Genomic DNA, 12,690 nt, shown 5'->3' on the forward strand with positions numbered 1-12,690 from the left:
TTGATTTGGATAATTCTCTTCTTGACTTAAATAAAGGCAGCTCAAAAACAGTAAACGTTTCTCTCACCGATGAAGGGTGCCAAACAGCGCGTCACGACAGTGGCACAAGTGGCCCGAGCGCAGGGGACAAAACCCCTGGAGACAGAGACCTGATGGCTAATGACTTAACTAATCAAGCCAACAACAACTACAATAACGGGGATATGACAGCAACCAAGTGTGTTGAGGGTGAGCTATCACTATCAGGCTCTTTCGCCACGGCATCCGAGGTACCTAACCTTAACGAAAACGTTGTAGACCGTCTCCAGTCAAGAGGGCCCTGCCTTGGTAATCCGGAGGCCACTGCTGCGCAACCCGCATCAGAAATGTTACCCCAAAAAGAAGACACAAAAAAGACACCTATTGATCATGAAGATTTACAATACGCAGACATGTATCTAAGCAGGACAAGTGAGTCAGATGATGAGTTTAGCTTGGTGCTGTCAAATGACGGTGTGCCTCTCACCATCGAGGATGACTCTCACTACATCACCACCCACGAAATTCAGCTCTCCGAGCTTTCAGATCATGAGGTCGATTTTGATATCGGGGTGGGATCCTCCTGCTGGGACATTGAAGATGATAACAAAGTGTCCTCTTTTGTCAATTATGCTTCTTTTGGCGGTGATCATGAAACGACATTAGGAGGGAGAGATGGCGCGTTAGCGAGAATGAAAGGTAATCAGGGGGGTCAGGCTAATAGCGGAGCAGCAGTCAGCACTAAGTGCGAAAGTGATCTTCTCTGTGACACGGACCAGTGCGCCGGCTCAGATGAGAGTACCGTTATGTCAAAGCACCAAAACTGCTGTGGGAATTCGGCAGGGGGGCAGATTCACCTGTCAATCAAAACGACTTCCCGAGCTATAAATGCGCATAGCAACAACAGCAGCCAAGAAAAAGAAAATATTATTTATTGTGCCAAGCACGCCGGAGACATGAGTCGCTATGTTATTAGAGGAGTTGATGGCGCGAAAGCGGAGAAATTCTGTGATAGTGCAAAATGTTTTATCGCTGCCCCCGGACGCTTGCACATTGGTAACCAATTAAAAAGGAAAGATGTTAACGGGTACTCCAGCGGTACATCTTCTAGCGCCGTGAGTGAACTCGACGACGCCGATAAGGAAGTGCGCAATTTGACGGCCAGGGCGTTCAAGAGTTTAGCGTACCCATATATTGAGGCCATCAATTTCAGAACCTCCAGTGATTCATCCGCGTCAGAGCATGGTCTGGGGATGAATAGGTGGTCCACTTTTGTTGACCTTAATTATGAAAAAATAAACATGTCACAGCAGGGACGAGATAAAAATACTACTGTGTCATGTAAAAGTTCTTCATTTGAAATAGCTAAGAATAAAGACAATAAAGGATATAAGGGTTTAGTTTTGGCTGACATTAAGCCGCCCCCGAACAAGATGTTGGCTTTGGATGGCAATCCCCCCCAAAACGCCTCTTCTTCAACCAAGAAAATTGAGCTAATGGGAGATTTTAGCCATCAGGGTCATGGTGGAGTTATCACTCTCACAGAAACGTTAAATTTCCGTTGCAATGTCAAATCGGGGGTGTCTGCAGGGGACGAAAGGCGCTCGAAATGTGCACAAAACGCAACGGGATCACGTTCCACAGATGAGGTTACCAACACCGTGCCAAGCGGGCAGGGGTCAGGGAGTGAGGCCAGCAGGCAACTCCGTAATGCGGGAGAAACCATGGAAGACACGACACACAAGAAAGCAATATTTGCATCGAGCCTTCTTAAAAATGTTATCTCTAAAAAAATTCAGTTTGAGCAGGAGCGAAAAATGGAGAGAGGGGAAATATGCGAGCCGTCTCAAGTTCCGTCTCCCTGCTTTCTGCACCAAGAGCCCGAGGCGCACCAGGGGAGAGCTCCTAGGCAGAGGGGGTCCAGAGATTCACACCGACACAGCTCGACATTATCGGAGACCAGTTCTGACTTGACTATTGTTTGTGAGGATGAATTAGGTGACCTATTGGACAGCAGTTCGTGCGATGCCAACGATGCCTGTCGGAGACAAGACTCCGCATCAGAAACGCATTTAGAGTCGACAAATGAAGCCGAATTTGATACTAAAAAAGGCGCATTCGACGCGGCTAAGAGCATGCTGCTCCGGAGCCAAAATAGCGCCTTCAGATCCTGGAGGGACGGTGAGAGTTTAGAGTTTCAAAAGGGACATAAAAACGACAAAACTCCGGAGGGTAAACCTCCTCCGTCTAACGACAACCTGAAGGAAACGGACTTGCAAACCGATTCGGGCAACAGTACTAATCTTAATAAAATGTCACATTTGTTTGTGCCAAGTATCCAAGTGGTGTCCAATGAGAGGGAACTTGGAGGACAGCTGCCGGCTATGAATTATTCCCTCTGCGCTCCCGGCGCGGACCACGGGGAGGTAATAGGGGGTATGAAGTTGCGCTCTGACACCTTATACGTGGCCGATACAGCTAGACGTGGTGTAACATCGTCAAAATCACCGGAAATCAAAATCAATGTAAGGAGCGTGAAAGATACCAACAAAAACGACCGTTTCAACATGTCTAAGCTGCCAACTCCCCAAATAAGCTGTAACGCAGCAGCCAACCGCTTATGGGCCGCTGATGATTCCAGATGCCAGGCGCTCGCCGCGGCGTTGAAGCAGGGTGAGTCTTCCGACAAAGTACCGCATTTTATGGTCAGAGACATCAGAGACAACAAGGCAAAGCTGCAAACTCCAATACACCAAGTTAGAGACGTGCGTAAATTGGTTAAAAGTTCTTATCACTTTGTGTCTTTGGATAGCAACGAGAGTAAATTCAGCGTTAAGTCTGATCTTCATTCATCAGAGCAACATGTTTTGAAACAGGGGCCATATCGGAATCCCGCGTCTCTTTCCCCCATAGTGATAAAGTGTCAGTCTGTGAACACAAACAGCAATATGAAGCATTATGGAAATGTATCCGAGGCTTCTAAACATAGACTCAACGAGGACACATGTGAGGTTGACAGGTCCTCTCCAGAGGGCGCCAGAACAGAGACACCACTTCTCCACCCACCGGCAGGGAGAGTGCCCTTAGTCAATACAAAGAGAGCTGATTCCTCCGAAGGGACCATTGGTCTGTGGACTGAAAATAGAACAGCTTCCCAAAGACAGGAGAAAACACCCGATAAGGGAGAAAACAGACCAGAGTCAAAGATGGCCAATCAGAACGCCTTGAAAAAACTACAGGCTGCTGTGAAAACAATGGAACAGCTTTATGTTTTTGATCGAAATGAATGGAAGAGGAAAAAAGATCCCCATTGTCTAATGGACAGCCATGTGCTCTCCCTGATTGCAAATCAGCACTACAGTGGGCCAGAGGAGGACATAGGGAATGTGGCCAACACCATGGCAACAACACCCAACATGGACAAGCTTGTCAGGAGAAATTCATACCCAAACCCAGACAAAACTCCCCCTGTGGTGACAGCCTCGCCTAGCTATGAGACAACATCCAAAAGAGAGGAGAAAGACCACTTTAAACACATTCCCATCAGCCGTGAGGTGAGAAATGGGCAGAAATTGCTTGCTCAGCAAGGTGAAACCGTGGGAAATACAAACATGTCTAATGTCAGCTCCAGTCAGAAGGTCTCTGTATGTGCCACCACAAGTAATAGGACTAAGGCAACGCCGCAAAATGCCATATCACAAACATCTTACAACACAAAAGGCCTCCTAAAGTCTCCTGAAGCCCCAGTGGTGTTAAAGATATCTCATCCCAGGCGCCCATTGGAGGAGGGGCAGAGGCCCGGCAGAGAGGCAGAGAGGCTCGCTCATGCCCATCACAGCACCCCAGAAGAGCCTGAGAATTACCTCGAGTTCCATGCCAACAGTAGCAAGCAAGCAGCCATGTCAGGCCATGAGAAGAAGGCCTTTTACCCCTTCTCTACGACAGGTGTCAAGACCCAGCCCGCCAGCCCGCCCACACACATGGGCCACAGTGCCGCCAGGAGGAAGGAAGAGAGCAGACAGTCCCCGAAACGCTCGACCATCGTCATGGATGGAAGATCCCCAGACACTACTGCTACTTTCTACCACCATTCCCTGCCCATGGCTATGGCTTCTGCCCAGCCACAGGTCATCTGCTTCTCCCCTACCATGGCCCCCATACCACCAGCCATGGACCACTATCAGGCCACACAGAGGAAGATGCTGTTGGACCCCACCACCGGAAACTACTACTTGGTGGACACACCCGTCCAGCCGTCCACCAAGCGGCTTTTCGACCCGGAGACAGGCCAGTATGTGGACGTGCCTATGCCACAGCAGCCCATGACCCCCGTGCCCATGCCCATGTCCCCTTTGGCCCTGAGCCCCGGGGCATATGGCCAAACCTACATGATCTATCCAGGCTTCATGCCCACGCCCACCATGATCCCGGCCAGGACGATGCAGTCACAAATGTCCATGCAGTCAGAGATGGACGGCGGATACAAAGGCTCTCCACACGGGGGCCAGCAGATGGACGGGGCCTACATGGAGAGCCCCTACTACATGGCTACAGGGAACTCCCCCCAGGCAGCTCAGCAGGTCCCCACAGCCAGAGGGGCCTACCAGGGCTTCTCCAACGGGAAGCAGCCGGTCATCATTACCTCCCAGCAGGGACCTAGGATCATTGCGCCCCCCTCCTTTGATGGGACGACTATGAGCTTTGTGGTGGAGCACAGGTAAAACCGCAGCTCACGGGATACGTAAGTGCCTTTGCTTGTGTATTCTATTCTATTGAACTGTTTACCTATTTTGCATATGGATCTGATATGCTGATAGTCAAAGTCAGTTATTTAAGTGTCTCCAAATACACTTTCATATTAGTGTATTGGAAGTGTGCCTACAGTACACTGCATTAGTGTAGCAACAACGTATGTACAATGCTGTACACATTCATATAGGCATACAGCTGAAAGTCGTCATCCATGAGAGAAGATCCACAACAGCTGTTATGAGCAGAGGTGTAGGCTAGGTGTGACAGTGTAGGAATCTGTTTCCCAAACCTGATACTGTATTGCTTCAATAACTCTTGTTTCACAGATTCCTTTTCTATTATAAATAGCTGACTAATTATTAGTCTACATAAGCCTAAAACGCTCAATCCTTTGATTGATAATTAAGACAAAACCATTGCTCAAAACAGCTCCAAACATCCGAAATGCCAAACAGCCTGACTTGCAACCCAAATGTCACTATTTTTTGTTGTTGTTGCTAATTGAACAACTTACACTTACTACTCAAAGTGAATGCCCAATACTGCCTAAAATCGTCACACAAGTCATAATTCACATAACTCTCAGTAACAGTGGAGGCTGGTCCATTGAGGATGAGGATGGTTCAAATTAAATATTTAAAAATTAAAACTGCTGTACAAAAACTGGACATCTGCTTGATTCTGCTGCACAAAAATGCTTTCAAACAAAATCAGCTCAAATAGAAGTAGTCTCAACAGTGGTCCCAAGTGGTTGAACTTGGTAACTGCAGGTTGAATGGGGATAGAGGAAACAATTTGCAGACCCCCCTGACTGCTTCGTTAAGCCCCATTTGTGTTTACTTTGCCTCACATCTTTTTCAATGTAAAATTAGGAGCTTCCGAGGATGGTCCTCAGACCAAATATAGCACATATTTGTCTCTAAAAATAAACCAAACATTTGTCTTCCCCAAACGCACACGTTAGCCCACCCACAGTCAAGGTCACTTGGCTTCACTGGGATATTCAGTTGACCATGAAAAAGTAATTTTGGCGGTCATCATATTTAATGTAAACAGCTTTTTCAGACGAAGACCATAACCGGTAAAAGGGCCATTAAACACCAAAGTGTCAAATTCAACCTGCGAATCTCCAAATTGTTTAATGAACCTGTCTCGACTTTTCTCACGTTTTTATCATTTGCATCAGCTAAATGATTTTCCTTTATCACTCGCAACACCCTGTCATAACCATGAATACCTGCCTCGTTGGATCTGTTTACATGCATTTCATTATATGTGACAGGTCTGTTGAAAAAGTCCTCAAGTAGGGCATGGTAAGTAAGCTTTCAAATGATGTGTCATACATTGAAAATAGTTGAAGAAGAAATTTTTATTTGAAAAAAAGGGGTCCTACCCGGTACTAGCAAGGTGTACCTAATAAAGTGGCCGGTGAGTGTATTATCCCCCTTCAAATATTAGATGTATTTTAGAGCCTGTTGATAAACATATCATGAGTGCTGTTACTAACCATCTGAGATGGGAAATTAAATTACATTTAAAAAGGAGAAGACATGCTATACTTTCTGATAGAACCATCTTTCAACATTTCAAAGCTCATCCACCCCTTAAAAAAGCGATTTCCGTGCAAATCACCCACAGGCCTGACTGGACAACTCAACAGGCTGGATCTTGTTTATGACTCTGTTTACATTCTGCAGCAATAAAGGGAATTAATAGGTGGTAACTGACTCTCAGGGTGAAGCAGTTATAATGCAACTCTAGTAGGTTCAACCTTTGACCTCTGTCCAGACCACATATCAACACAGTTCCATTTAAAACAAGAGCAGTTACTACCTGCTATTTTTATGCTTGGTTACCAGCACAACATTATTCATGGTCCTGAACACTCTGGAGAGGGTGTGTGCTGTATGCATTCACTGTCATGCCTTCTGTTTATGATTAACAATTTCGTTGGTTATATAATAATATCCATATTCAATAGTTGCAGATGAAGGCAAACATTGCAAGTTCACTCACTCATTTATTTATTTATTGTTTTAAATCTAATGATGTTTGAGTTTTCAATATCTGCAATTCATTGAATGGGGGCTAAGTGCATACACTTAAGTGCAATGTGACTGAGGATGATATCTATGAATATGAGATGTCGGTCGGCCAGGGTGGCATGGGTGCTCGGGGAAGGGGAAGAGGCATGGCATGGTTGGCATAGCCTTGAGTAGAGGAGAAGGTCAGACTATGCAAGGCATTTGTTAAGCTGATACAGGGACAGGCCAGCTGCTGCTGGAGATCAAGGCCTTGACAACGTAGGGTCACCTTTTTATAGTATGCAGTCATTTTTAAAAGGCAGACAGTGAGAAACAGCCGGTTCGCTGGTGCTCAACCATGACATAAACAAATCAGGCAACATATCAATGGGTAGCTGGCTTACTTTTACCGTTTGTCCTGAAACTTTATTTTGAAATGTCTCCTTGTAACTCCAGAGTTTCATTGTGCCACAAGTGCCATGTCCCCTAATATCCCATGATCCTTTGTTCTTTGTTCCACACAGGAGTGACTTGTGAAGTGTCGTCTGGACTATGGTTCATGGTCAACTCTACAAACAGGACTATGGTTCATGGTCAACTCTACAAACAGGACTATGGTTCATGGTCAACTCTACAAACAGGATCGCTATTGCCTCACTGTTCTCTGAAGTCCCACTTCTTGTCTGGTATTAGTGCTTCTGTGTTGAACAGAGGTAGTTTTCCTTAAATGTGCTTCTTAAAATTGTGTTATACTATATACAACACAGTGCATATTGCTGCAAACTTTGACTGAGGATGATCGCAGGGTTATCACCTGTTAACCTGGGTTCCATTCTAATTCTCTACCCTTCTCCTTAAGTGTGCACTCATACACTCCCCCTAACTGATTAGAGTATTAAGTATTAGACTGGTGTAAGGAATATGGGGAAAACTTTCTCCAGGCAGGCTGGCAGCAATCCAATGCTTTTAAATGCCCGAAGGGTTTAGCAAGTAACCATCCCCTTTCAGAGTTGGCAGCAATTGGCACATGTTTTCTTTAAATGTACACCATCTCTCTTACTTTGTGTTAAATTGTGTTACTTAGTTGTATGTCCACAACACAATACGATGTAGATCAGTTAAGATATTTATTTCGAAAATATGTGTAGAATTTCTTTTTTTAGTCTAGTATGTTTTTTTACTGAGCTGTCATTAAGGTAACAATTTAGCCCAGTCACACATACGTGCTCATAATTTAGTCGGCAAGCATGTGCATGTTTGTAATGTGATATAGCAGACAGTTTCATGACATAACTTCTGAAGCCAACTGCAGTAAGAGCAGTTGGCTGACCCCATGGAGTCGACTTATCCAAGAATAATCAGTCAGACCCAGAGTCAACTCAGGTCATCCGAGTCAAATAGTCACAAGTGATGGAGAGAGAAATAAATTCTTACATTTTACATCAAAATGTAAAAAATAATAATATTGATTGTTAATTATGCCATTTGCACTGACACATTTGCTAGAAATAAGAGTAACCCTTTATTTTACAGCTCTGTATTAAGGAGGTACAGTACTTTAAATGACTAATTAAAAATTGCATATTAATTACACTCAATGTTTCTTTTAGATGCACTGATTCAAGCACCACTGTGTGCTATTTATTTATTTTTACCAGGTAGTTAGTTACCAATTGTGCTGAATGTATTAATGTTGGTACCCGAAAGTACACCTTGTTACCACATGGTTAGTTTCATACATAGTTTCTTAGTAAATACTGGGTATATACCAGTTGTAACAGGGCAGTAAAATAAAGGTTTACGGAAATAATGTGCGACTAGTCAACGATTCACAAAAAACACTGCCGACTCCAGTGACATTTTCAAAGGAATATCTGCTCCTCAACCCTTTCCCATGTTTCTGTTTTATATTGATGGCCAGCAATTTGTAGGCTTTTGGATCTGCTGGTCAGTCCACCTGTCTCCATTCTTAATGTAAATGTAGTATCAGTAATTCAGTATACTTGAAGCACCCTCTTTATCGTGTTACTCAGCCTTATGAACAAATCATGAAACTTGAAGAATTGTAAAATATTAGAAATAATGCATTAAGGCAGTAATATCTCAACTGCATTTATGAGGTTCTATGAATACCATAGCATTATGTTTTGATATTGTTATTATTACAGCATAACACACTTTAAATTAAATATCTTACCCATATTACATATACTGTAGGTGAAGCTGTGTACAAATCAGATGGATGTGTGGTTGTCTTAGGGTTGTCTAGAGATACTACTACTGACAAACTGGGTCAAATGATCAGTTTTGTTCATGCAATACAAATTGAGCTATTGGATGGTTTTGGATTCAGGATGTTGTTTACAGAGAGCAGATTTGGTTGTCGTCTTGCCTTGTGTTTTATAACATTAGTGCATCATCACATTTTAAGGTGCAATTTGTTTGAACAAGCTGTTGAGTTTCTTGTGCAATTTTCAAAGGAGTCTTGTGGAACAGCCTAGCTATTCTCCATTCATTTTGTGTCACCAGTGGCAGCAAATTTAAACTTCTTGGGCATAATGGCTTCATGGTTGTCATATTCATACATGTTTAACCATTGTTAGTTAAAATAAGGACTGTTTACTATTGTGGTGGAACTATGAAATGTTGCGAGGGTATGAGCAAGTTTTAGAAATAAAGTTGAAATGAGGAAGAGAAACTGATGTCAAGGTCTCCCCTAGCCGGCTAGCATCCTCCTCTATACAGTCCTATGAACAAATAGTCGGACACTGTCATTTATCGAAATAAAAATGACCCTGCCAAGCCACAATTTGTAATAAATTCCTTCTTTCACTGACTATGGTTGAGTGGTTGTCCCCTATGACGGGCATCAAGCTTGCCAAATAATTGCTCTTGCAAAATAATCTAATGTCAAGTAAAGGGAGTTAGCGAGTTAACTTTGACAAAAACTTCCTTAGCTTGCTTCCATAGTATACCCCTCCAGTAGTTAAAAGTGCCTTCATTACATTTTTTGGGAGGGCAAATTTTGCAAGCTTCATGCCTTTATTACAAACTGTCTTGACAGGATAATCTTTATACATGACTGAAGTAAGCTGAAGATACAAAGGGAAAAAAAGTAAAACCCATTAATGTGTCTTGCAAGCAAATGTACATTGTGAGAGTTGTTCAATAAATATTAAGTGACCTTTCCAGTACTTGCCACTTTGTCTTGATGCCTCTGATGTGCGGTATGTATTAAACTTGCCTGAACAGTTGTATGTGACAGTGAGTAGTCTGGTGGGTCAGTTGCAAACAGAATTCAGAACGGAATGACCATAGACTGATCTGTCGTTAAATAAGAATCAGGTGTGAAAAAGATGATCCTAATTGCAACCAAGATTCTCCCTGTGACAAGAGCACCCAGGGTCATCTTCTTATTAGATAATCCAATTACTACCAAACATTTGCAAACGGCATGCGCCCTTGAGAGGACGCAGGCCTATGTTTAAATCTGCTTTTCAGACAGACTTAAGGTGCCTTTCATCATAGTAGGAGAAAATCCTCTGTCCATTTTCACAACTATTTAACTGAATACACATTACAATTCAAGATAATTATGATAATGATTTACATTTCACATTTGTATCTTTTTAGTCATTGAATAATACATAATAGAAATGGGTTAGGGTTAGGGTAGTGGGTAAATAGTGGGTAAATAGTCACCAGGCCTTAATAACCCTTGTTCATAAGCCTGGTTGCTTGGTGGAAGTAGCAGTTGTGTCGTCTCTGGGTTTTGGCCCTGAGGCTGCGGTACCATTGGATGGCAGCAGCTCCAACAGTCTGTGGTTGGGGAGGCTGGGCTCTTTGATAATCTTCCGGGCTTTGCTGACACACTGCCTGTTGTAAATATCCTGGATGAAGGGAAGCTCAGATCCATTGATGCTCTCGGCTGTCCGGCACGACCATCTGTAGCACTCTGTGGTTGAGGGAAGTGCAGTTACCATGGCTACCAGGATGCTCTCAGTTGTGCCTCGGTAGAAGGCCCGGAGGATCTTGGGCCCCATGACGAACTTCTTCAGCCGCCTGAAGTGAAAGAGGCGTCGCTGTGCCTAAACTTACAACTGCTGATTCTCTCTACAGTGGACCTGTTGATGGTGATGTGGTCCTGTTCCCTTTCTTTCTCCCTTAAGTCCACCACCAGCTCGTTGGTGTTGTCGGCATTGAGAGCGAGGTTGTTTTACTAGCTGACCTGTGCCAGGCGATCGGCCTCTTTCCTGTAGGCCGACTCAACGCTGTCTGTGATCAGTCCAATCACTGTTGTGTCGTCGCAAACTTAATCACCAAGTTGGAACTGTGCGTGGCCACGCAGTCGTTAGTGTACAGGGACTAGAGGACTTTAGTGAATGTGTATAAAATGAATTCATGGAGCATACATGAAGTATTCATAGTAGTCTACTAAGGGATGCAGAGGACAAGTAATGACAATTCACCAATATGTGGACTGTTATACAAATGGGGTGTTGTTCCCATCCAAGTCATCCATGAACAAACACCTCTTAAAGCCCGGGCCACACCGCCGGTGTCAACCTCAGTAGCGCGTGTGTTTAATTTCAGCACCCATGTTAACGGGTTACAGCAGCCACACAGTGCGTGTGAGACGAGTGTCTCACGCAGGCTGCCACGCCATCTAGAGAGTCTGACTCTCGCCTATTTCTCCTGTGTGCTGCACGCATGAAAATGATCTGGTGATAGTCATATTGACATCATACCAACAACATACACTACAGTTTCAATGTCTACATCTGTAAATATGTCTCTTTCCCCCCCCCCCCGATCTGTTGTTAATAAGTAATAATAAATAAATAAATTAGAACTGTGTAAATCTTCTAAATGCACTATGAAGAGGTCATGAATGTGACATGAAGTCATTATGCCAGTACTATGCAATCAAATAAATGGTTACCCAGTGTCGAACATTGGATTTACACTCAAAACACAGTTGCCTACACAGCTCTCTACCATGTAACCCTGGTAATTTAGGTGAGTGCTCCCTCTAGTGGTTAACTCTATGCCTTCACTATATTCCTTCATGATCTGAACATTCAAACAACTGTTCTAGGGTGTTCCATGGGGTTCTACACACCAAACCCTTAAAACTGGTTTCATCTAAAGCTTTACAAAGAGGGGAGAAGAATCCTGGCACCAGGGTAGCTGTAGTTCTGAAGACCCACAAGTTAAATGTCTTTGACACTGAAAAGTGGTCAGTGAAATCAGGACTAGTAAATGGTTAGTTTTTCCTAATCATTGGAAACAAAGGCTTCTCCACCAACTATTAAATACATTTCAGTTAGCTTGTTCAATACTTCTTTCCTGTGTCATTTCACTCATTTCAGGATAGGTCACCAGGCAAGGGCCAATGTGCTAGGCTAGGGAAACCCTGTTTGTTAGATATGTACCATCATGATCGGAGTGACTGCTAATGTATCAACAACAGACAGCTAAACTCACCAGAGTCAATAAAAAAAGAAACATTATTGCCAGCAATCATCTTTAATTATCTGTTGAGTTACAATTCTCCAAATGTACAACTCATCAATGACATTTACAACAAACATTTAAGTTTATAATATCATATGCAGTTACTGTGGTTATGTCTTGATTGGTTTGTGTCTTTGTAAGGGTACAAATTTGACAAATTACCATTCATACCTGACAAAAAGAGTGGAACAAGACCAATAAACAAATAAGTTATAAAATGGCTGTCACGTTATGGTATCTACACAGTATCCAACATGCTGGAATGTGCATGTTCTCCATACTCTCACACATGCAAAGGAGCAGTTTTGAGAAACTATTGAACAGTACTACACGTACACAGGGGGCACCATCCTCTCTGGCTGCCCAGATTAGCCTATTC

At 43.5% G+C, this 12,690-nt stretch overlaps 1 protein-coding gene across 1 annotated transcript; it reads left to right on the top strand.

Moving 5' to 3' along the window:
• Positions 1-365: 365 nt before the first annotated feature.
• On the top strand, positions 366-4,739 carry cUnh4orf54 (chromosome Un C4orf54 homolog; the record flags this gene model as incomplete). The annotated part of the gene is made up of 1 exon (XM_080547049.1): positions 366-4,739. One exon carries the CDS (start codon positions 366-368, stop codon positions 4,737-4,739), a length of 4,374 nt encoding a protein of 1,457 aa, XP_080403175.1.
• Positions 4,740-12,690: the final 7,951 nt, after the last annotated feature.

Source organism: Nansenia antarctica, assembly GCF_963989245.1.
Source record: "Nansenia antarctica genome assembly, chromosome: 16".
NCBI lineage: Eukaryota > Metazoa > Chordata > Actinopteri > Argentiniformes > Microstomatidae > Nansenia > Nansenia antarctica.